General features: G+C 36.4%; 1 protein-coding gene across 2 annotated transcripts in view; it reads left to right on the top strand.

Annotated features, from left to right (window-relative positions):
- Gabra3 (gamma-aminobutyric acid type A receptor subunit alpha3) overlaps positions 1 to 27,165 on the top strand; it is a 250,595-nt gene that overhangs the window by 85,787 nt on the left and 137,643 nt on the right. For both annotated transcript variants that reach the window (XM_036174563.1, XM_036174562.1), the window contains 2 exons: positions 1,953 to 2,118; positions 14,728 to 14,849. In XM_036174563.1, coding sequence (XP_036030456.1) covers positions 1,979 to 2,118; positions 14,728 to 14,849 — 262 coding nt within the window. In that variant the 5' untranslated portion in view covers positions 1,953 to 1,978. The remainder of the gene's footprint in view (positions 1 to 1,952; positions 2,119 to 14,727; positions 14,850 to 27,165) is intronic.

Raw genomic sequence — 27,165 nt, 5'->3', positions numbered from 1 at the left:
CAGATTTTCTATTTCCAGAATTCCCTCAGTTTGTGTCCTCTTCCTTGTTTCTATTTCAATTTTCAGGTCTTGGACTGTTTCCTTGACCTGTCTAATTGCCTTTTCTTCATTTTATTGGCTTTCTTTAAGGGATTTATTTATTTTTTTCCTATTTTTTATCTGTCTTTTCATTGGTTTCTTTAAGGGAATTTTTCATTTCCTCTATAAATACCTCTGTCATCTTCATCAAGTTATTTTATGGTATCTTTCTTCTGCTTCTTCTATGTTGTGGTGTTCAGGTCTTGCTGTTGTAGAACCACTAGGTTCTGGTGGTGCTGTATTGCTCTTTATGTTGTTGTATGTATTTTTCCACTGGCATCTTCCCCTCTGTTCCTCTAGTTGTTGCAAGTGGTGTCTGTGTCTGAAGGAGCTGCTCTTGGTCCAATCTGTGCTTGCTCTGTTTTTGTCTCAGGGGCCCACTCTTGGTTCAATTAGAGCTCTTGGTCTAATTGGAGCTGGCAGATTCTGTGTCCCAGGGAGCACCTGAGATTGTAGGGGCATGAGTGGGTTTGGGGTAGGGAATGTGTCTTGTATACTCCAGGGTCTAATGGGGGATGTTGGTGGGGAAGCCTTTCTACAGGAGTCTTCCCTGCTGGCCTGAAACTGAGGCAGCAAGGGGTGGGGGTTTGGGACCTTATTCATTTGATCAATCAGAATACTTCTCCATATGGGAATATATTTTATGGATTGGTCTTTTGCCTAAACTTTCCTTGAAAAATGTTTAATGTACCTACACTGTCTCTGAAAATTAATGTACTGATATGACCTTAAAAGACTAGTTTTGATGTGGAATGTTTAATGTTTCAAATGTGAAAAAAACAGTTTAGAGATAATAAGTAAGTACAATTTCATTGGCTATTTTCTTATCCTCATATCTTATATAAGTCTTTTGTAGTATAATGTTCATAAAACAATGCTTGTCTTCTGTACATAATCCAAATCACTTATTTATCATTGGTATAATTTGATAATTTAAGAAAGTCTAAGCTATACAGCTAGGCTTAGATTTCTCTTTTTTGTTGTGACCCCTTTGTAAAGGAGTCAGCCTTATCCTTGACTAAGTCTTTATGGGGAAATGCATTGTTATTCAAGATCCATTATATTGTGTCACTCAGCATTTTTTTTCAATCTGGGGATCTTATCTGTCTCTTTAAGCCTTTCAATATTTTGGAAAATGTTTTAACTCTAGAAACAATATTCACAATGCCATAAGGAGACTTAAGGTCTTAGTTTTATGCATTTTTTGCAGTGTTATGTGGTTAAATAAACCAAAGTTCCCTGTGATGTGTAAGATCAAACAAGTGATTAAGGGAAATAGAATAGAGACAGGAGAGACTATCTTTAAAATTATTTTTATTTTTAGTTTATTATATGGGTATGAGTGTTTGGTGTACATGCATGCCTGTGAAATGTCTGGATACCTGGTGCCCACAAAAGCCAGAAGAGAGTGTCACAACCCCTGAAACTAGAGTTATAGAAAGTTATAAGCCACCCTGTTGGTATTTGGGATTGAACACAAGCCCTTTGGATGAGAACCTTATGCCATCATTCTATCCTCATGGGAAACTATTTTAAGCTTTTATATTACAAGGGGCAACTGAGGCTCAGGGAAGTTCTACAACTCACCAGGTCATTCAGGAAGCCAAGGACAGAGATGTGCCAGAAACTTCATTTTTCTGGTGACTGACCTAGAGGAGCTTTGTTCTGCCTTGTGCTCTTTCTTGGGAGAATTATGTTATGTTCAGAAGAAACATATATTGGGAATGAATCTTTTTTACTTTGATCAGCTTTGGAATGTCAAGCAACTGGCTGGATACTAGAGAAACTAAGTAATTTTAAATCTTTCTAAATTTCTTTACCTTTGTTTTTTATCCTTTTGTTGGTTCCCTTCGCCTGTACTGTGGATATCTCAGGTCTCTCCAAGCTGCTGTCTAAGAAGATGATAATCACACAAATGTGGCATTTCTATGTGACCAGATTTGGACTTCTTTTCCTGATTAGTATTCTCCCTGGAACCACTGGCCAAGGGGAATCAAGACGACAAGAACCTGGGGACTTTGTGAAGCAAGATATTGGCGGGTAAGAAAACTTAATCTTTGAAAGAAAATATGAATACTATGAATTCTACCTCCCAATTTTCCTCCAGAAGGCCTAAATTACTCTCATCTCTGCTACTTAAACATTACATTGCATTTGGAAATCAAATCATCAGTTCAGGCTGTTGTTGTTACTGTTGAAAGAAATTTTGAAGGTCCTTTTGGACAACTCTCTACATCTCTCTAAAGACCATATTGTGATGTCACAAAAGCAAGTCTCCCCAGTCTTTTATTATTACTTTTATCTACTCTCTTTTAGAGTCTCAACTTTTCCTGTTTTGGGGATCACATCTACTTAGCATTGAAACATGATTGTGAATCTCTCATCTTAAATACCTTTCTTATAGAAAATTCTTCAAGTCTCTGCTCACTTTTGCATCCATGCTTCTTGAAGGAATGATAAGTTTATCATCAATACATTTCTCTTACCCATCCTTATACCCATTGATGTCAGAATTCTGACCACAGGCCTCTAAGGCAACTTCTGTACCTAAGAGGGGTAATGTTAACTCTGTTGGTCAAATGAGCAATCAAATCCTCATGTTATTCAATGTCTTTAAAAATAAGTAGCAATATTCAATGGATTTTCCTTCCTTCTTCCTATCATGAAATAAAATATGCATGTATAAACATACATAAATGTGACCATGGAATAAATATAATTGGTTTTTTGACTTATCTTTGACAGAATTCCTGGGTTTTTAGGATAGGTTATCTAAAGTAAGAGCACCACCCAAAGCCTCTGGAGCAAATGTTTTGTAGCAGGAATGCTCTCAAGTAGAATCTAAGAGGAGAAAGGGCAGCAAGATACAGAAAGGGATAAATTAAAAGGGCTATAGTAAAGTTGTTACCTAACATGTCAAAGTGTTACATTTTATTTTCTATTTTTGATGTCTTTTATATCTATATCCACCTTTCTATTTGACATATTCATTTAGGTATTCCATAAACACCTCTCATTCTTTTCCAAAGAGTAAACACAACAAAACACTGCTTTTCCTTTTTCATATTTGAGTTCATAATACTATCATGTACCCAATTGTTTAAGCCAGGAAATTAGAGACTTTTTTTTTCAATTTCCTACATTTTCTCTCCAAATTGAAGCAGTTACCAAAATCTGCCAAGATTACCCTCCATGTCTCTTAGATTTTTTTTTTCGACTAGCCCAGTGTACTTCAGTGCTGTTTTCCACTTGGACTCCAGCAAGAGCTTTTAGTTAGCTTACTGCCTAAAATTTTGATTCCATTCATCTCTATTCTGTAGGTGTTTTCTTCAATAATGCACACTAAATTATATATTTAAAGAATTTAATGCCATTTTCTTGTCTTACAAGTAAAATCAGAACTCATATACATGATGTTATTGGGCATTTACTCATCTTGTTAACCTTATATCTTAGTCCTCCTACCCCAAAACTGTTTTTCAACATTCTTTACATTTTTTCAGGTTTATTTATTCTTAGTGATATAAAACATATTTGTTTAATTTTAAAATATTTTAATTAAAACATAATTACATCACTTTCTCCTTTTCAGCTTCTCCCAAGTCCCCTCACTCTAACTTCTTCCACATCACTTCTCTTGAATTGATAGCCTATTCTTCCCTATTGTTTATGTGTATGTCTGTGTGTATGTACAAGTATATAAATACAACCTGCTTAGTCCACTTTTATTGTTTGTTTGTATATGGTTTCAGGACTGACCACTTTATATTGGACAACCAATTAGAGGGATCATCCCTAGGAGAGGTTAACTCTCCCTCAATCAGCAATCTTCAATTGCCTGTAGTTCTTTGTCCAGGAATATGGCCCCCTGAGATTCCCCTCTCCTTCTACATTATCGTGTTCATTAATATTGCTATTTCAGTCTTGTTTATATTACCATTTCTAGGATAGACTGTTTCATAACAGACTTCCTAGTATTCTGGATCTTACAATCTTATCATCCCTCTTACTTGATATTCCCCGAGACATACCAAACTGCTGTGGATGATTCATTGATAAGCAAAGGGCTGATTGGCCAGTAGCCAGTCAGGAAGTATAGGCAGGACAAGGAGAGGGGAGAATTTTGAGAACTGAATAACTGAGGCAGAGAGCTACGGCCTGCCACCACAATGAAAAGCATGATACAAGATACCAGTAAGCCATGAGCCACATGGCAAGGTATAGATTTATAGAAATGGGTTAATTTAAGATATAAGAACTAGTTAGCAAGAATCTTGAGCCATTAGGCCAAACAATTTAAATAATATAAGTGCCTCTGTGTGTTTACTTGGCTGTGGGACTGGTGGGTGAGAGAGATTTGTCCTGACCGTGGGCAAGGCAGGACCAGGAAAACTTCAACTACACCAAACTCTTATCTCATCTGTAAACTATCACTGTTAGAAATGACTCCTTAAGCTTTAGTATTATCATAATATTATTTTATTGGAAATGATTATTTAAATAACCTTCTTTTGGGTTTTCATTTTTTTTTTACTTTACATTTTTATTAGCATATATTTAAAGGAATTATGCCATTCTCATTCATTGTATATATTTTGTTTATACTCACACCTATTGCCCTCTCTTGGCCCTTCCTATCTCTTCTTACAAATTCCTTTCCTCTTCATGAATAGAATCTCTTTTGCTTTTTTGTATCTTTTAAAATTCTGGATCCCATACATAAAAGAAAACAGCTAGTATTTATTTTTCTGATTCTAAGTTATAGCTATTTTATTCCTTGGTATGGCCCCTCTAATTTTTTTTTTTTACATTTGACTATTTGTCCAATATTCTTGGAAATGGAATTTGTTCCTCATTACTTTTGTGAGGATAGTTATTTTAATATATTCTGTATTTTTCTTTTATCAGCATTTTACAATAATCTCTGGGTTTGAGTGACACAAGACTGGAATTGTATTCTTAGAATTTTTGCATATCCATGGTCCCAATATGGGAAATTAAAACATTTCTGTCTTACTAATTCCTTTATTCTGATTTCCCTGGACTAAGATAGGTGTTCTAAATAAGGTAGAGATTCTAAATGAATAAAACTCACCTCTTTGAGTCTAGAAGCTTTTAAAGTTTCACTTGGAGGATCAAGTTTCTAAAAATGTATTACATATTTTCCTATCATCTTAAAGACTTTGAACAGAGTAGTTCCCTTTCTTGGTTAATTTTTGTTCTAAGAAAGAGCATTTATTATATTTCTCCCACAGCTGCTTTTTATTTTTATTCTCATTGTTGTCACCTTTCCTGTTTACATTGTTTTCTAACATCCTGCTTGAGCTTAGAAAAACAGATCTTTAAGCATCTTAGCAATTATGTCAAATAAGAGGAAAATAAATCCTTCCTGAAACAGCAGAGTTTGGTTTTACAGCAAGGGCAAAATGATTATATATCTCTTGAATTAGATACTTCTTCTTGTTTATTCTCTTTCAAGTTAAAAATAACTCATGCTTTGTATGGATGAGACTACCCAAGACTTGTGTCTGGATATTAAGTTTGACACTCTTTATATTTACTAGAAATAAATAAACTAACTCAATTTAAAATATATGGTGTATATTGACAGTTCTCATACTTAAAAGAGCTATTGATTCCTTTTGTTTGTTTTCATATCTTCTTAATTATATGTTTTAAAAAATCCATTTGCTATATCATTTTTTCATTTATTTTATTACATCTCCTGTGCTGCTTCTTCTAGCAGCTTTGATTGTCAACAATGGCCTATTCACTAGTTCTTAATTTAAATCTTATGTTAGGACCAATAATTCTCAGTTTTTGGTGTTTGCAAGCCCGAATTTGGGCTGGCTTTGCAGAAGGTTGTAATACTGAAACTTGGAGGAAACCTCCCAACAATTTGTATTAGACCAGATGCTCCAGATCATTCTAATGTAAAGAATACTTTGGGAAGATAGTTAATGTTTTCTAGGAACTAACAGTATAGTCAGGAATACCAGATCCTGGAGCTTTAGTAGGGCAGTTGCTGAAGAACACACATACAATATCTATTTTAATCTTAAATTTCATACTTAAATTAACTGAGGCTAAGAAAGAAAAAAATATTTTCCTAAGACTTCATAGTAAGTTATTAGACAAGTCAGACCCAGAGCATAGTTCTCTGATACTTTATTATATAACAATTTCTTCTGAGGTTAAACCTTTCATCTTTGAAGGAAGCTTGTTTTAAAATATGATATGAAAAGGAAGGTAAAACAAGAGGATGTTCTAAAGAGAGGCAAAACCTTTTATACTGCAGAGAAGTTCATTAAGGTCAGGATGTAAACAATGTAATAGCTTCAAGAAGTCTCTGAAAATCTCTGACTAGATTCACTAGGTCACTCCCTCCCTTACTGTATATAAATAGGCTCTATGGATTGCTTAGAGACACTCTCAGACAAAGTGAGATGTCTAGAAGAAGCAGAGACTAGCTGAGCTGACCAGAAAAGTCTTATGCCAACTTAGGTACCTGGAAAGGACACTATCCAACTTGTTGAGTTACCTGAAGGTTGAGTAGTGTACTCCAAGTTTTCAGCTTTTGTGAACTGTCACCCATGCTGGGATGGGCTTTTGGTGATACCATTGTGTAAGTAACTCTGACAAAACTCATTAGTTCACCAAATTACACTTAGGTAATAGTCATACTTTGGTCTGTTGTCATTTACTATCTAAAGTCAGTAGATGTTTATTCACGCCTCCCTGGAATAGTTTCACACAATATTCTACTGCTATATTTTTGAGGAAAAGCTACAGAAAAAAGTTCAGATTCAAGTAACAAATACAGTTTACTACTTATATTTTATGATTTAATATTCTGGCCCTCAACAAATTAGAACTATATATGTAAATATATAAAAATGATCAACTATCAGTAGTTCAGTAAAGGTTCAACAGGCATATTACCAACTAGTGAGTACCACATGAATGTTATATCAAGGTTTTTCAGTTTGCTGAGTCAGTATAGGTCCCAAATGATACAAATGAAGCACTTCATTGGAGACTATTTGAACAGGGTGAATTTGCAAAATGACTCACTGTGGTGTAGGTATAAGGAAGCCACAAGGAATAGTGAAGAACTCAAAACAAGCAGATGATAGATCATGGAAAGCATGTTTTCTTATGAGGTATGATGATCTTTAGTTGAGGGAAGGAAAGAACCTAAGGAGATTTGAGAGCTCAGTAACTGTAAGCCTAAATTTACCTTTCTTTATGCAACATTTTAGCCATGGTGGACAACCTAAGTTAAATTCAGGGAACCAAGGAGCCTTATCAATATAGTTGCCACATGCCAAATTCTGGAAAGAGAGAAAAAAAATGTATCTGGTTTGGGGTATTGTCGCACATGCCTATAATTTCAGCACTTAGTATGTGGGACCAGAAAAATCAGAAGTTGTATATATGGCCTGGGATATATAAGACCCTTTCTCAAAAATTGTATCCAGGAGGGTAAATGAAAAACATTGGGGACTAAGACTTGTAGTTGCATAGTACAATGTGCATTAGAAGCTATGATCTAAAGTGATGTGACACTGTATATTTACATTTTTTTCTGAATCAAGATTATATGGTAGTGCTGGGTGGTGGTGGCACAGGACTTTAGTCACAGCACTCTGGAGGCAGTGACAGGTGGATATCTATGAGTTCAAGGCAAGTTTCATCTACAGAACAAGTTCCAGGACAGTCAGGATTATTACACAGATAAACCCTGTCACAAAAAACAAACAAAAATGATTATATAGTAGTGATAATGGTGATGGCTGATAATTTAAGTTGAATTGAAGATATTGGGGGAGTTCATTATTTCTTGTTACATAACATAGCCTGACTTTGTATTCATCTTGAAACTTATAGTCTCATGGCTAGAGAGAGGTATCTTGGATTAAGAATATGTATTGCTCTTACAGAAGACCTGAGTTTAGTTCCCAGCACCCACATCCAGAGGCCTACAATCACCTACAATTTCATCTCTACAGGATCTGACGCTATAGCTGCAGTTATCTCCAGTCCCACCCAAGCCTGCAGCCACTCAGACCCAAGTAAACACACAGAGACTTGTATTCCTTATAAACTGTTTGGCCTAATGGCTCAGGCTTCTTGCTATCTAGTTCTTATATCTTAAGTTAACCCATTTCTGTTAATCTATAAGTTGCCATGTGGCTCGTGGCTTACCAGTACTTTATACCTTGCTTCTCATGGTGGCAGCTGGAGCATCTTCTGACTCAGCCCTCCTGTTCTCAGAATTCTCCTCTCTGTCCTGCCTATACTTCCTGCCTGGATCAGCACTTTATTTATAAACCAATCAGAGTAACACATTCACAGCATACATATATCCACAGCTTGACATATTTAGCCTTAGTGGTCTTCTGTACTCATGTTCACATAACTTCATGCAGGCATACATGCATACATATAATTTAACAATAATTAAAAAACATATTTCTCAGTTCTTTTAATCTTAACATAAACTGACACCTCTGTTGACCACTTTATCAATTATGATTTGGAGTATAAGGATGAAAAGAACAACCCTTTCATAATCACAGAATCAATACATTTATACTTTTAGCACTAATTTGTCAAATCTTAAAATTTCAAAACCATACTTAAGACCTAAGATACTGTCAAATACTTAGCATATTAGCCTACACAGGAATATTTTCTGCATTATACTCTAATCAACAGTAAGCTGCATTGGTAGCACAGAGCATAGCTTAAGCAGGGAAGTGGGAGATATTTCCTATACTGATCTGAAGGCTGCTTTCTTACAATATCTACCAATTACAGGACCCCATACAATTTCCATATATTTCTAATAGCTGTAGCTGAAAGTTTTACTGTGTCCCACCTGGCCTGTGGTCAGACAAATCTCTCCCACCCACCAGTCTCACAGCTGCTCAGACCCAAGTAAATATACAGAGGCTTGTATTAATTAAAACTGCTTGGCCATTAGCTCAGGCTTACTACTGACTAATTCTTGCACTGAAACTCAGTCCATTTCTGTTCATCTATATGTTGCCACATGTTCTGTGGCTTACCTGTGTACCAGTACATGCTGTTTCCTGGACTGTGGGCTGGCATCTCCTCACTCAGCCTTCCTCTTGCCAAAATTCACCTTGTCTGCTTATCCCACCTATACTTCCTACCTGGCTACTCGCCAATAAGCATTTTATTTATCAACCAATCAGAGCAACACATTCACAGCATACAGAATGATATTCCACAGAAAATAGCTCTTAAACTTTTTCCTTACTTTGTAATCTGCACGTGGTAATTCTCATTTCTTTCAGATCCTCTCCTGATGTAATATGGTTTATCAGATACCACTCCCAGCTTGTTATTACTGAATACTTTTGTTAATTAGAATTGAAGGGTCTGTTTTGAGACAAGGTCTTATGATGTAGCCCAGGGTGGCTTAGCCTCCCTAGTGCTGAGATTTTAGGTATCGGTGCCACCATGCCTGGCTTTTTTTCTAAAATAGAATCAAAGCAAAACACAAAAAACCCTGTGATTTTTTTATGTACAACCCATGCTAGCTATACACTTGCTATACAGTGTAGGCTGACCTCAATATTGGATTGATCTCCTGCCTTAGATTTTTGAATGTTGGAATTACAGACATACACCAAACATCTCAGGCTTATAATTAGATTTTTGAAAACTCAAATTGAAATTTTATACTTGTGTTTATAGTTCTTTTATTCCACCATATTAATTTAAAGCTTATATTTTACTATATATGAAACACTATTCTAAATGCTTTCTATAGGTTCATCTGTATGTAATACAATAAAACTATTAGTTTGATGATTCTGTTAGCCCATTTTAGAGATAAAATATGGAGATAGGGATTGTGTTGTCATAGCTAAAGAGTTACAGAGCTCAGATTGAAACCAACAGAGCCTGGTGATGGGCCCTATTCTATCAGTCACTTACAGTGTTTTGTTTTTCACAATAAGAATTAGCTGATATATAGTACTCTTTCAAACTTGACTACTTATTGTCTTAACCATATGACTTGGTAGAGTGTAGTTTTCTTATAGCACCTGGAGAGCTAGGAAATGCCATTTGATATTTTTTCCTTGTAAAATGGAAATGTAGTTTCTGTGATGCAGTATGAAGATGTGCTGTGGGATGTCTTTTGGCATGCTGTGAAAGTGTTGCTCTAATTGATTGATAAATAAAATGCTGATTGGCCAGTAGCCAGGCAGGAAGTATAGTGCAGACAGCTTAAGGAGAGAGGAGAATTCTGGGAAGTAGAAGGCTGAGTCAGGAGACACTGCTAGCTGCCGCCATGAGAAGTGAGATGTAAAGTACCAGTAAGCCACAAGCCATGTGGCAACTTAGAGATTAATAGAAACGGGTTAATTTAAGATATAAAAACTAGATAGCAAGAAGCCTGCCACAGCCATACAGTTTATAAGTAATATAAGTCTGTGTTTTTACTTGGGTCTGAGTTGCTGCAGGCCTGGCGGGACTGGAGAAATCACTAGCTACAAAGATGGGTATGTGAGGCCATGATTAAGTAAGCTCTATAGACAATGTTTTGACTTCTTATTGCATAATGTCAGTTTTGCTGATGTTTCATTTGGTAATTTGTTTAAGGCAATGACATTCAGGAATCTCCAGTGTGAGGATTTCAGGCTCTAGGATGGACTAAAGTGTTTTGAACTAGTGTCCAGCTTATTGCTTTAATTAGAGTTGTGGGTATCAGGTAAGGATCAAATAGTGGTAGGCTAGATAATGCTTCTAACATTATAGCTTTCTTATTTTATATTATTTTTCTCCACAGAAACTTTATTATAAGTCATTTATAGATTGTTTATAAAAGTTCTCTTATCAGAATGTTGCCTCATATATGAGTACCATTGTTATAATAATTCAGATAAAATATGAGAGACTTGGAAAATTATGCACCCTTATGGCAGTGTTTTAAAGTAAGTAAACTGTGACTTCTTTGCAAACTTTGAGTTGTTAATCATTTGAAGTTGATCTCTGCCTATGTTCTTTTATAGAATCATGCTCTGTCACTTTGCTGTTTCATCATCTATAACATAGAGTAGCTAAGTTTTCCAAAGGCATTGGCCCCCTCTTGACCATTTCTCAATCCTGAGAGATACCAGTTGGGCACTTTCTGAATCCTAAAGCACAAATTGAAATTCAGTTTAAATGTCCACACTTCTTCAGCTCAAAAACAAGGAGAAAAAGTAGAATAGTTTTTTGTATTTATTTCTAAGTAATGAAAAGAAAAGTAGTTTAAATGAAAGTGAACCCAAATCATAACAGTAAATTTATGTGATGTATCATACTTTTGAGTTTATTTCTTGTTTACATATTTTGAAGTTGACTCATGAAACTACTTTCATAATGAATAACTTGTATTGATGTTTGTCAGTCTTTGTGATTTTATACAGCAATTCCTTCTAAGTTCATAAGAAAGCATGAAGAACTTAGTCATTATTTTAAATAAACTTGTAAAAACAAGTTAATGTGAAGAGGTAGGGAACATGTTGTCGTTGTGTCTCAAGCTGAGAGTTTTCTAGTTTACCAGTCTATGTAAGCTATTTACAAAAAAGAACAGCTGTTCTTGAGAAAGATCATATGTCACTTTTTGTCCCTATGAAAAAATACTGAAAGAAACAATGATTTATTTTGGCTCAGAGATTCAGAGATTTTAGTCTATGGTCACTTGGCTGCATTGCTTCTTATCCTATAAATAGTGAATCATAGCATTATGGCAGCAGCTTGTTGTGCAAACACCATTTATTTCATGGTTTCTAAGAAAGAAGAAAGGTGGGGGACACACACACACAGACATAGAGGCAGAGAGAAAGAAATGAATGAGAGAGAGATAGAGAATACACACACTCACACACACACACTCACACAACATCAAGGGCAAACTCCTAGTGGCCTATTTCCTCCACTAGACCCCAATCAATTCCTAATAATACTTAATATAAACTAATATAAACTATTCATATCACTTCTCAATATGACCATCAACTGAGGACAAAACCTTCAAATTATTAGCATTTGGGAGGACACTTTATATCTGAACCATAATAGGTTATATACACATGTCCTAGCCAAACTCCATTCATTCTTTATCAAATACCTTCTTACAGATAGTACAATATATGCAATTGGATTTCAGGTGTTTCTGATTACTACCTGAATAATGTGTAATGAATGTTCTTAGGGTTGAATTTTTAGTTTGACTTCACACTAATGGGAAAGACTGCTCTTGGAGAATGAAAATGCTGAGGATACTGAGAAATGAAATAAACTAATATAGCTATAATTTCTGATACAAAAGTGAAGTAGTGGAATTTATAACTGTAAACATATATTGAGAAGATATATAGAATGCTATGAATATCAGGCTAAGGAACTGGGATTCTATTTGGTAACCCTTCAAGATTTATGGAAGCCCTGGGAGCAGTGGAGAGATATGATCTGCCCAGTATTTTAGAATTTTTTATAAAAGTTAATTTTTTTCTAGGAGATATGCAGAATTAGGGAAATTGCCATTCTTTTGTTGAAGTGCGTTTTTCTTTTCTCTGTGTTGTTGTATGAACTGTATCAGCAACTCTACAGATGTGCTTCTCTTGCTTTCCCTGAACATAAACACACTGTGATCCTTAATGAGGTTTAACTAATACTTGTGGTACTGACATCCAGTACTTAATCTGTACATGGTCTATGAAGTTTTTCTCATAGCCTAAAATTACACATCTTTTAAAGGTTTCTCATTTCATTACTAAAAGTTTTGGGGTAGAAACTAAACAGTCCTCACTTGCAAGGTAATTTACTTACCCCTTCCCAAGCTTTCTAAGGTAGGGAATATTGTTTTCCATGCAGTTGACATGCCACCAAGAATGGGGGACATCTCTCAAGGCTCTATCCATAGGTAAAGATAATTAATAGCTGCTGAGAGATGGAGAATCAGTCTTCTTCAGGGATGAGGACCCCCAACAGGTTATCCAATCCCAAGTGTTTAGCTATAAACACATGCATATGTAAAGAACATTTAGCATAGTATATTTATATGTACATATGTACATCATATCCTATATAACAAATTAATTAAAGATTTGAGAAGGAATATGGAGGACACGGGAGGAGTTGGGAGGAGGAGAAGGTGTAAATGATTTAAGTATAGTACTCATACATTAAATTCTCAAAATAAATATTTATTTTATTTATTTGTCTCCAAGGGCTGTGAATTCTACAGTCTTTTATTCTCTGTACCCTGGTCAATTATATGTCTCTGTGTTAATATCTATCTATGGAAAATAGAAGCTTCTCTGCTGAGGGTTACAAGATGCATTAAGAATACAAACCCAACTGAAAATAGGTTATAAAACTGAACAGAGAGTTCTCAAAAGAATACAAATGGATCAAATCTTTTAAAATGCTATCCTCAGCCATCAGGAAATGCAACTTCAAATTAATTTCAGATTTCATCTTACCCCAGTCAGTATGGCAAAGATGAGAAAGCTTAAATGAAAGCAGATACGTGCATGGATATGGGGAAAGAGGAATTTTTAGTCATTGTTTGTGGCAGTGAAAACTGGTGCAGCCACAATGGAAATAATATGGAAATCACTATGGAAGTTCCTCAGAAAGCTAGAAGATCCACCACATGATCTTGGATTTATATCCAAAGGACTCCATTTCATACTATATAGATGCCTACTGCTCAACAATGTTTATTGCTTCTCTTTTTACAGTATCCAGCAAATGGAAAAAGCCAAAATATTCATTATCTGATGAATGAATAAAGAAAATGTGGTAACTTTACAAATGCAATATTATTTAGTGATTAAGAAAAACAACTATGACAACAAACAAACAAAACAAAAATCCTTGTTCTCTCTAATAACATCAAGCTCTTCTTATAGAGAGTAAAAACATCTATCATAGTGTTTGGACATGATTATGTGTTTAGAAAAGCACATCGTACTCAGAAGGGCTTTCAGAAGGCATCCAAATCAAAGAAAGTAGGATGGGGTAGAAAATCAGAGTTTTCAAATATTGTCCTATCTCTGCCTCTGTTAGTGATGAGTGTGAGAAAATTTGGTTTCTTCTCTCAGCTTGTTTCTACATGTGTAAAATGAGAGAGAAGAGACACTCTGCATTTTCTAAACTACTACTGGCTTTGGTTGTTGTCTCTATATGGTGGGGCCTGAGGGTAGGTAGTTCAAGGTTTTATCTGACTCTGTTCTTCTGTAATCATGTGTCTCTCTGGACGATATTGGAGGTTAAGTTCTCAGTAATAACATTTTTCTTCTCTAATTTGAGCAATAAGATGTCTGCCAGGTATTCTTCCCAGCAACATTGTGTCCAGGATTTCTGTTTGTTTGTCTGCTGCTGAGATGAGGCTAGAACATGTACCTGGCAAACTTCATTCAAATGTAGAAGGAAGAGTGCAAGTGTTGAGTAATGTTCTCTTCCGACACAGGCAATTATTGTAGCAAATACAAATTGCTTGCTCTGTGGTCAAGATGTACAGCTATTAAATTTGCCTTGTCTACTTAGTGAAATCTAGAATTCAAATGGTTAGTCATGTAATTGTTGCCTATTAAAAACTCATATTTTCCTTTGCAGACTCTCTCCCAAGCATGCTCCAGATATTCCTGACGACAGCACTGATAACATCACTATCTTCACTAGAATCTTGGATCGGCTTCTGGACGGCTATGATAACCGGCTACGACCTGGGCTTGGAGGTCAGTTATTCTTCTAAAAGCCCTCTGCTAAGACATTGCCGCTTAAAAAAGTAATAAAGTGCCTTCTGTTGACCAAGAGGCTTAGTGTACAGTTGAGTTTCTTCACTCTGAACATTAGACTTTCATTCTAATCTTTCACTTCAGTGAGTGACCTCACATCTAGTTTTGTAGGATTTCATTAAGCAAGACAAATACATTATGCTATGGGCTATGTTGAATGGCAGGTATGCAGGTATATGTGTTTAAATCTCCCCAATTTCATAGTCACATATAATATGCCTTTTTATTGTTAAAGACTTCATTATATAATTTCATAAAACAAAGGAATTAGTTTATAAATAACACACATACAATTTAACCTAATACTCATTTCTAATTTGTGGTCCTATTTAGATTTCCTAATTATAACTGAAATGTCCCTTATAACAATGCCCTTGATTTGGATTCCATCCAGGCTTGAACATCACCATGCCCTTTTAACCCACAATCTGATAGTTACTCCTTTATGATGTTGCTAAGGTATTCTTTATTCATTTTTTAAAATAAAAGCACAAGAGCTAATTGACTCTTTCTGGAATAATTCCCCAAGAAAGATCCAGTCAGTCAGTCAGTCAGTCTGTCTGTCTGTCTGTCTCTGTGTGTGTGTGTGTGTGTGTGTGTGTGTGCCTTGTTCAATATTTAAATCTTAATGTCTACCAGGTCATGCACCGTGTAATTACCATTTTTCAGCTTATACTTAATAGATAACAGATGGAGAAATGCTAATATTGAGACTACTCTGCTCCTCTTCCAACTATTATCTTACATAAACAATGACAGTGATGGCTACAAATCCTTTATATATCCTATATATTTTGAAGAGGGCATTATTAAAAGGCATATGTATTTCCCTTTAGTTAATTAGTTAATTAATCACCTGTATGAATTTTCTCATCTTGATGCATTTGACAATAACATTATTCAGTTTGGTGAAAAATTTAGTTTCCAATTTGCCATATTTGCCTATTCTGAATCATTTCAGTTTGGCTTCTGTGTTCTTTTGATATGGTCATGCCATGTTTGAAAAACTGTTTAATAGAAGTATGATTCATTTTTGACTATCTTGTGTGTTGTCTAATTCATCCTACCAGTCACTTTTCAAAAATAGATCTTTCATAAGGAGTTATATTCTGTGTGCTAGATGTTCTCTTTGGAACAGAAGCAATTATGCTGCTATTGCAGTGAACAGAACTTAGAAATGATAGGCACACATTTGTGTATGCACACATATGTGCATTGACATGCTATATACAGACCTACATATAGTTATAAACATGTGTACACAAGTAAGTACATATGCATATGAATACAGATGTTTATGTGTAGTGCATCTATATTGATAATACTAATTCCAGCATAGCATACTCAGTCTTTCACTTCATCTTCAAACAACTTTTGGATTTACTAAACCTCTATCATAAAATACACATTAACTAAATAAATTAAAAAATGCATTTCCAGGATTTTTGTTAGTCATTTTTAGAATAACTCTAAATGAGAGTTATGTGATACAAATAATGCATTGCTATAGGACAGTATTGGAAGAAGAGACCAATCATACATTAATTGTATTTATCCTGGATGAGTGATTATGGGAAAGAACAAAGTTTGTGACAAATTACAAAGTTAGAGAAGTAAGATGTTAAGGGAAGAAGAGGATACCTTTTAGTTCTGGCTTATGTGATTCAGTAGTGAACACTGGAGGGGAATCACTGCTTTTTATTTTGTTCTTTTGGAGTTGTTGAACAGGGAATGTAGTATGAAAAGGAAGAAGCAGCTACGTGGTGGGAGGAAATTATCTACACCACAGAATTGTCCCCTGACCTTCAAACACATACTATATGATGTGTGCTCCACTCACAAAATATGTAATTGCATGTCAAAAAATAAATGTCAAAAATATGAGATGAGACTTTTACTCTGGCTAAATTGAAAATACACAGACCACATTTATCTTCTCATCTTACACAGCAACTGTGAAGTAAACAAATACACTGAGTAATGTTCTTCAGAAACTGAACAAAGGTAGCACCTGATAATGATTATTAAAATGCATGAAACAAAGTGAGCTTCCTAACTGCAGCTGCTGACTGCTTAGGAACCCTAATAATGCCTATTGGGCTCTTTAATGACAAGATAAAGTGGAAAGACTTGAAAAACTCTTTAGTATAGGAGATGCAATCCTTATTACTAAGAACATAATGAAGTAGTATGAAAAAGAGGGAGAAAGAGGAAGCAAAATAGTTAGATAGAGAACCAGAGAGAGAGGCCCAGAAATCTGTAGATATAAGATAAAGGGTAGATTATCGAATCTATTCTGTAAAGAGGATATAGATATGGTCAGATTAGTGAATCTACTTTTAAAAGGCAACTACTAGTTTTAAATATTTTACTTTGGATTGGATTTTTGTATATTGTATACAAATTTCATATTGGAGTCACCAAAATAGGATAATGAAATTTTTTTGTCTGAATTTGACAAATGTTAATGAATTGGACATTGTTAATGTAATTCTTGGCTGTATATATTGTATATACTTATTGTACTTTTGTATATAGTTTTTCTTATAGTAGTTATAACTTTTTTATTAAGACAAAAAAGGGGAAATGTGTTGATATTTTATTTGTGCTCTAACAAATAAAACTTATGTGGGAATCAGAGGACAGAGCCAGCCACTAGATAGATATAGAGGCCAGAAAACAGTGGTATACATGCCTTTAATCCTATCACTCTGGAGGCAGAGATCCATCTGGATCTCTGTAAATTCAAGGTCACACTGGAAACAGAGCGAGGCAGTGGTGGCATACACCTTTAATCTCTACACTTGAAATCTCATATCTTGCTTGGGAAGGATACAGGTCTTTCATCCCAGGAGGTGATGGCAGGAAGCAGAAAGGTATATAAGACATGAGCACCAGGAACAAGAAGATTTTAGCAGTAGTTCAGCTGAGACTCTTAGGGGTCAAGACTCAGAGGCTTTCAGTCTGGGGATTCATGGAAACAGGATCAGCTAAGGAGTTGGCAAGGTGAGGTTGGCTGAAAAAAAAAGGTTAATACACATCTAAAACACTAACACTGGAAGTCAGAGAGTCAAGCTAGAAGAGGTCATGAAATTGAAAAGGAGCATAGAAGAAAGTAGAGGTGGGGATGGAGGGGTGGGAATGATGTTGATGCAGTATACACACATAATGATAAATGATAATTTAATAAAAAGTAAAACAAACTTTCTAGCTAAGAGAAAAACACTTCAAAGTTAAAACATTAGTAGATAAAATTAAAATGATGGGACAAGATGCACTATGTTAACACAAATCAAAAAAAGACTGGACTTCTTTTAATATCAGGAATACAAATAAGGAGCAAAGAACACTGATGTGAGTAAAGGAGATTATTTAATAATGCCAAAGGATTTCCTTCATCAAGAAATATGATAATGTAAAAGATTCATGAATCAATATCTGAGCTTGTGGATAAATGAAGAAAAGCTGAGAAAGAATGGAGAAAGAACTACAGTTCAAATTTCAACACTGTTTTCTAAAATGAAACAGAAAATAACATAAGCATCAGAAAATTAGCACACATTAAGAACGAATTGACTTAAATGCCATTCCAATCATCAATAACACAAAGATATTTTTTCAAGTTTCCTGGTAATATTTCCCAAGGCAGATCATATTCTGGTTTATAAAATTAAAAGAATGTTTATATGATGATTTCACGCTTGTAATTTCAGCACTCTGGAAGCTGATACAAGAGGGTAGTGAGTTCAAGACCACCTTGGGGTACATTGTAACATTTAGACTACTCTAGAATACATAGAAACCTGTAAACCAGCCTAGGATACATGCTGAAATTCACTCTCTCTCTCTCTCTCTCTCTCTCTCTCTCTCTCTCTCTCTCTCTCTCTCTCTCTCTCTCTCTCTCTCTCTCTCTCTGTCTCTCTCTCTCTCTCTGTCTCTCCCTCTCTCTCTGTCTCTCCCTCTCTCTCTGTCTCTCCCTCTCTCTCTGTCTCTCCCTCTCTCTCTGTCTCTCCCTCTCTCTCTGTCTCTCCCTCTCTCTCTGTCTCTCCCTCTCTCTCTGTCTCTCCCTCTCTCTGTCTCTCCCTCTCTCTGTCTCTCCCTCTCTCTGTCTCTCCCTCTCTCTGTCTCTCCCTCTCTCTGTCTCTCCCTCTCTCTGTCTCTCCCTCTCTCTGTCTCTCCCTCTCTCTGTCTCTCCCTCTCTCTGTCTCTCCCTCTCTCTGTCTCTCCCTCTCTCTGTCTCTCCCTGTCTCTGTCTGTCTCTCCCTGTCTCTGTCTGTCTCTCCCTGTCTCTGTCTGTCTCTCCCTGTCTCTGTCTGTCTCTCCCTGTCTCTGTCTGTCTCTGTCTGTCTCTGTCTGTCTCTGTCTGTCTCTGTCTGTCTCTGTCTGTCTCTGTCTGTCTCTGTCTCCCTCTCTCTGTCTCTGTCTCCCTCTCTCTGTCTCTGTCTCCCTCTCTCTGTCTCTGTCCCTCTCTCTGTCTCTGTCCCTCTCTCTGTCTCTGTCCCTCTCTCTGTCTCTGTCCCTCTCTCTGTCTCTGTCCCTCTCTCTGTCTCTGTCCCTCTCTCTGTCTCTGTCCCTCTCTCTGTCTCTGTCCCTCTCTCTGTCCCTCTCTCTGTCTCTGTCTCTAAAATGTGGAGGCCAGATGACAACTCTCAGGAATGCCATATTTTTTTGCTGGCCTGAAGCTCACTAATTAGACTATAATGGCTGACACTGAGGTCTTCCCAGCATTGAAATTACAAGTGCACCCCAATTATGCAATAATTTTTACCTGGATTGTGGTGCTTGAACTCAGGTCTTCATGCTTGGGAGACAAGCATTTTCTTGACAAATCTAGCCCTAGCCCCAAGAAATGGTCTCTTTAAGTTCAGGTTGACTATTGAAACAGAAGAGAAATTCACAATGTACAATGCTTGTTCTTTAGCCAAACATAACTGAATTAGAATACAGGGAAATGCAAATAAAAATGACTTGGAGATACCATCTTACACCTGTCACAATGGCTATGATCAAACTGAAGACAGCTTATGATGGAGAGGATGTGGAGCAAGGGTAACACTTCTCCACTGTTGGTGGGAATGCAAATTTGTACAGCCACTCTGGAAATCAGTATGGTGGTTTCTCAGAAATTGGGAATCAATCTACCTCAGGACCCAGCTATACCACTCTTGGGCATATACCCAAGGAATGATCAATCTTACCACAAGAACACATGCTCAACTATGTTCATAGCAGCATTATTTGTAATAGCCAGAACCTGGAAACAACCTAGATGCCCATCAACCAAATAATGGATAAAGAAAATATGGCACATATACACAATGGAGTACTACTCAGGGGTGAAAAAACAATGACATCAGGAAATTTGCAGGAAAATGGGTGGAACTAAAAAATATCATCCTGAGTGTGGTAACCCAGACTCAGAAAGACAAACATGGTATGTACTCACTCATAAGTGGATACTAGATGTAAGGCAAAGGATAACCAGAGTACAGCCCATAGCTCTAGAGAAGCTAGCTAACAAGGAGGACCTTAAGAAGGACACATAGATAACACAGCATAAGAGAAATAGATGAGATCTACTTGACCAAACTGGGAGTAAGGGGGGTAATGGAGGGCAAAGAGTGGGGAATAAGAACATAAGGAAATGGAAGTTTTGAGCTGGAACAAGGACAGAATGGAAGAGTAAGGAAAGAGATACCATGATAAATGAAGACGCCATGGGAATAGGAAAAGTCAGGGTGCCAGGGAAGTTGCCAGGAATCTACAAGGATAACCCCATATTGGACTAATGGCAATGGTCAAGAGGGTGCCTGGACTGGTCTACTCTGGTGACCAGATTAGTGAATACCCTAACTGTCACCATAGAGCCTTCATCCAGTGACTGATGGAAGCAGATGCAGAGATCCATGGCCAGGCACCTGGCTGAGCTCTGGGAATCCAATCGATAAGAGAAAGGAGGGATTCTGTTGGCAGGGGTATAAAGATCACAATGGGAAAATGTTCATAGACAACCAGCCATACTAGTAGAAACCCAGGAACTATGGACTAATAGCTGTGGATCCCCCATAGGACTGTACTAGGCTCTCTGGATATGAGAAACAGTTGTTTAGCTTGAACTGTTTGCGGGGGTGGTTTGCCAGGCAGAGGGATCGGGATCCATTCCAAGTGCATGGGCAGGCTTTTTGGAGCCCAGTGCCTAGGGTGTGACACTTTGTACAGCCTTGGTGCTGGGGGCAGGGGGCTTGGGCCTGCCTCAGCCGAGTGTGCCAGACTCTGCTAACTCCTCATGGGAGACCTTGACTTGAGAAATGTGGGGATAGGGGGTGGGTTGAGGGGAAGCCTGGGGGTGGGAAGAGGGAAGAGGGGGGATCTGTGGTTGGTATGTAAAGTGAATAGAAAATTTCTAAATAAAAAAGGAAAAATAAATACATAAAATAGAATGGTATGAATATATATGCATAATCTGTTATTAGATAAGAACTAAACTGCATACTTCTATATAATCAACCTGAGTCAAAAAAGAGCTAGAAAATAAAAATTTAAGCATTTTCCATAGAAAGAAAAAAAATTTATAAAGCCAATGCTGGGATGGCTATCCACTACAGCAGTGCTAAGAGGATGGATGCATTAGAAAAGGATCTGAAATTAATGTTTCAAGCCTTTACCTTTAGTAGGTAGAAAAAAAACCAAATACTGAATCATTAAATATTACCAAACAATAGCAAAGCTACAAAGTAGAATATACATTTTAAATATTTTGTCAATTCTTTGAGAATTTTCTACAATGTGTTTTGATTGTATTCACTTCCCTCCATCAAACCTTCCTAGATCCAGTCCCCATCCTTACCCACCCAACTTTGTGTCTTTTTTCTATTGTATCACATCCAACTTGGGTAGCCATATGTTCTTGGACATGTGACCTTCTACTGGAGTATGATCTATGTACCAGGGACTACATCCTTCAAGAAACTTAACTCTGCCTCTTCCTCAGCAGCTGTCAGTTGCCAACGTCTCCTCAGCTAGGATGAAACTATGCCAAACTACCCTCACTGTGCTGGGATTTGGTCTGCCTTGACTTTACACAGGTCTTGTGCAAAGTGTCCCAACCACTGTGAATTTGAATGTTCAGCTGTCTGTAACTGGAGGCTTTTCTCTGTCACACCCCATCCTGCAGCCATTTCCAAATAATCACTCAGAGGCTTATAATAATTATAAATGTCTGGCTGATGGCTCAGGCTTATTCCTAGTTAGCTCTTACATTTAAATTAACCCATATTTATTATCTAAGTTTTGTCACGTGGTTCATGGCTTGTTACTACATTTTCTATACATCTTGCTTCCTCAGCAGCTGGCTGGTACCTTCCTCACTCTGCCTTTCCTTTTCTCAGAATTCATCTAGTCTGGCTTTCATGCTCAATTTCGTCCTTCCCAGCCATCAACCAATCAATTTATTATTAACAATAAGCATAATCCACATCATTTCCCCCTTTTGTCTAGTTAAAAATGAAGTTTTAACTTTAACATAGTAAAATTATATATAACAAAAACAGTTATCAAGTAAGAATTCCAGTTACAATTTTCAGTCTGTTTGCATTTGGAAAAATTAGAAAAAAATACTTTATCCTCTGCCCTGTCTTTGTGAGTTTAAAGTTTCATATCTAGTTCATCAAGCAGTCCAGACAAGAGCAGGTTCTTGCCCAAATGGCTAGCATTGCCACATTGAAAACAAACTCCATAATGAGCTTCTCTGATGCCCATCAACCTCTTTGAAGTAATTGGTCCTTCCAGGAGGAGATGTTTTGTTATATGTAATTTTTTACTATGTTAAAGTGAAAAACCTTCATTTTTGATTAGACAGAAAGGGGGAATGCTGTGGGATAAGCCTTCTGTATGCTGTGAATATGTGTTGTTACCATTGGTTAATAAATAAGCTGCTTTGGCCTGTAGCAATACAGGATAGAACTTGGCAGGAAATCCAAGCAGAGATACAGGGAAAAGAAGGGCAGAGCCAGGAACAGACACCAGCCAGCCAGTTGTTGGAGGAGCAAGATGTATTAGAGCACAGGTAAAGGCAGGAGACACATGGCAAAATAGTAATGGGTTAATTTAAGTTATAAGTGCTAGTTAGCAATAAGCCTGAACAATAGGCAAAACATTTTGCAACTAATAATAAGCCTCTAAATTATTATTTTAAAAGCAGCTGTGGGACTGGGTGGGACTGAAAAGCCACTGTTTACAGCTGTCCTGTTATGTCCAGAAGATACTATTTCATCCACCATATCTGACTCTTACACTCTATCTTCCCTCTTCTACAATTGTCCCTGAGTCTTAGAAGGAGGTGATGTTCTATAGATGGTCCCTTTAGGGCTGAGCACTCTGAACTCTTATTTTGGGTACCTAGCCCAGTTGTGGATCTCTGTGTTAATTGCTACCTAATGCAAATAGAAGCTTTTCTGATAATGGTTGATACATGTATTAATCGGTTAATATAATGATGAATCATTAGAAATTGGTTTAATACTCTATCCATTTAGTAGAATAATGCTAACAGTTTCTTCTTTAGGTACTGTGACCTATCTAGTCATATGTTCTTTGCCCAATAATGATGCCAGGCATGGAATTCATTTTGTACATTGACACTTAAAAATCTAATCACAACATGGTTGCTTTCTTACGTGACATTTACACTACTATTTCACAGTGGGCATGTCTTTTCCTAGGCTAGTCATTATTGTAGCTTACAAGGTTGTGGGGTGTTTACCCACCAACCCCACAGCTCCCCAGAGTTTTCTTGAGTGTGAGCAGCAGGAAATATTAGATAGAAGGATTGAGATAAACAGAAAATAAAGGATAGCCTCGAAAGGACCTGGAACCTTTTCCAACAGACCGACTGTCTCTGCCCCAGGGTATTTATAGAGACGCCAAGGGGATGGAGCGAAAGACCTCCTCCCCCAGCACAGCCAAGTGCAGACCATTTCAGACACCTGCACTCAGGCCTGTGGCCCTAATCATCCTCTATGTGGACCTGCTGGGTAAAGCCACAAGGAACCCGAAAACAGGCTCCCCCAGGTTCCCCTTTCTTGATATATATATAAAAAAAATAACTCATTAACAGCTTACAGCAATCTCCATAGCTGTTACACCTCCAATTATAGGAATAGAGGATGATATAGATGGCATTTCTGTTTTGAATTAGGTCCAAGGTGACTACAACAGTCTCTAGCTGCATTAAGCCCTTTCTAAATCAAAAACTTAATGCAATCGCAAACTTAAAGAATCCCTTAACTTCATCATTACCATTAACAGGTTAACTTAAATATTGCTATACATAGTCACAATTCTCCCAATCTTATAACTCAAAGCAAACTATTTACAGAACCATTTTAATTAACATAAATGGTGCTATATATAGTAAACAATTTTCTCAGTCTTACAACTTTAACTGTTAATAGAATCATTTGAATTTCTTGCTAACAGAACGTAGGAAAAACTTCTGATGTATTTACATCAAACTTAAATATTTCCTTAACTCCACAAAACCAGGGTGCATTAATACCAATAGGTTAAACATAATTTCTGCAAATGTAATTCAACCTTAATTCACTCATAACTCCTCCTTTTCTTTATAATATTTTAAACAAAAATCTCAAACCTGGTTAGAAAAAAACCCAAACTTATATAATTCCTACAAAGCAATATTCTCAATCTAACTATTAACACGTTGAAAACTTTTAGCAAAACATTCAAAAGCAGTTTCTTAATAAAACTTTTTACACTTTAAAAGTAGTTTCTTAATATACCCCTTTTGCATTACTTACTAACAAAACATGACATTAATGCACCCAAACAAGAAAATATTTTTAAATTAGATAGACTACAGAATATTAATTCTCCCCTTTCTTTATAATTTAATCAAAGTCTCAAGCCTAGTTAGAAAACCCAAATTTTTCCATTTAAACAGTTCCATTTGCAACACAAAACCAGTTCCAAAAGTAATTCCATTTTTACATAAGCAGTTCCACAAAACAATTGCACTTTTAACACAGAACAATTCATGAATCACCACAGTTAATAAAGCATGTATGCATACACAAAACTGCATCTTTAGTCTAGGTAGAAACAATAAATTTCTTCATTTAAACAGTTCCATTTTCAACACAAATTCCAGAAAACAGTTCCCAGGTTATTACTATAAGTAAATTTAAAATTATCCCATTGCAATGAAATCACTATTGTTCATTTCATTTATTAAGTCCCCAAATTCAAATGATAAATTCTGGTACTAGCCTTCCAAATATGAAGAAATCCATAACCAAAGTCTTTTTGTAGTTTTCTCTCATTTTAAGTTCAAAAAGTTAAAGAAAAAAGTAAATTCTGGTATCGGGCTTTCACTTCCAAATATGAAGAGAAGTTTTATAACCAAAACTTCTTGCGGTTAACAATTTAGTTCAAACACACATCTCTGCAACTTTTGTTCTCACAGAGACCTTTTTAGTTACAGTACTATTCTAAACCGTACCATTTTTGATGTTAGCTCAGGTTTTTCTGTGTTGTGTTGATTTTCCATGGATCTCAGCTGCAGATGACTTGTGCTGGTTCTGGTGTCTGCCATTCTTAGCTTCTTAGTGGCTTCTGGAGCTTTTGAAACCATTCAGACTGCCTGCTTTGCAGTCTACTAGGACACTACCTTCTGTGTATCAGGTTCTTTCACCAATTACATTAAGCATAGATTCACACTCAATTTTTATTTACACTTTTTCACAAACTCACATACAACATGTGCTTAAGCATAAACTCACACTCAACATTTACACATTTTTACAAACTCACATATAACATATTAACATCTACTTATTTATACTCTTTAAGGAAACTATAGAACTACTTTAGCAAATATATTTCTTATTACTTCTTATATACTTCTTATATTAATTCCATCTTCTTATTTTTTATTTAAACTTACATTTACAACTAGCATCTTTACTTCTTACAAGCTTATTACTACATGTCTTAAGACTACCTTAGATACTTCTTGCAAGCTTATATTCTTAAAGGAACTCTATAGATCTATTTTACAAACTCATATAGGGCTACCATTAGCATATGTTTAACTTAGCAAACACCTAAAGATTTCTTAACACAGATCTAACAAGACAGAATAATTTCTACCAACTCACATCTCTTATTTATCTTTTTCTACTTACTCTTAATTATCACAGTCTCTATTGTTAACTAGACAGGAAGCATGTACACCATTTATAAAGTTTAGAGTTTATAGTCAGCTTTGCTATACAACACTGGGATTTAGTGAGTGTTGTCGTTATAGAATTGTGATACTTGTTGCTAGGGACTGTAACATTCTCAGGACGAATCCACACCCCAAAGTTGCAAGTTCTCTCAGCCATTCTGGAACCGGCAGAGATGCACTGTCAATGGTAAACGGTTTTTAACTAGAGGCTGTCCCTTCCCCCAAATTCATAATAGCTCCCCTAAGTGCTTCAATTCAGACAAACGTTTCTACTGCAGCAGCACTTTTGGTTTGTTCTACCGAAAAACTTCACTTCACCCTGAGGGTGAAATTACCATATTTAGCTGCTGTAAAGCTCTTTGCAAAATACTGCACAGCTATTAGGTGATATAAAGTATTTTTCTAAAGGAGCTGGTGAAGCCAAAAGCGGCACAGCTCTGAACTCTGTTTCCAGCGACAAAACCTCAGAAACACCAATCGAGCCACTTTCATTCTGGTTCCTTTATAGGAACGTCATTGGAGCTGACCCTCCTTAGTTCCACGCTCCTTACCAAATGCTCCAGTAACCACTGAGCTTCATTCTCCTCTTGTGAAAAAACACAAACATGTCCTCGACCCCATGTTAACACAGGATCAGGACCCCAAGCAGGGATCTTTCCATTTCACTTGAGCAAAGGTTGCTTGGATGCCACTGTATCAAAATTATCTGCAGCAGACTGCTTATGGACATCCATATTCAAAAAGTTCAGAACAAAAAGAGCATGATTTAATGCATTATGTGGTGATTGAAGGTAAATTTCTTTTTCTATTTTTATTTTTTGAAGTTGTATTTTAAGACTGCTATGAGCCCTTTCTACAATACCTTGCCCCTGAGGATTATAAGGAATACCTGTTTATGTGCGATTTCCTATTGGGTACAAAATTGTTGAAATGCCTTACTACTATATTCAGAACCATTATCAGTTTTAATAATTTTTAGTATACCCATATACGAAAACACTTCAAGCA

Source organism: Onychomys torridus, chromosome X (assembly GCF_903995425.1).
Source record: "Onychomys torridus chromosome X, mOncTor1.1, whole genome shotgun sequence".
Taxonomy (NCBI): Eukaryota; Metazoa; Chordata; class Mammalia; order Rodentia; family Cricetidae; genus Onychomys; species Onychomys torridus.
The sequence above is the reverse complement of the archived record's forward strand: the minus strand, read 5'-3'. Positions and strand labels throughout refer to the sequence as shown.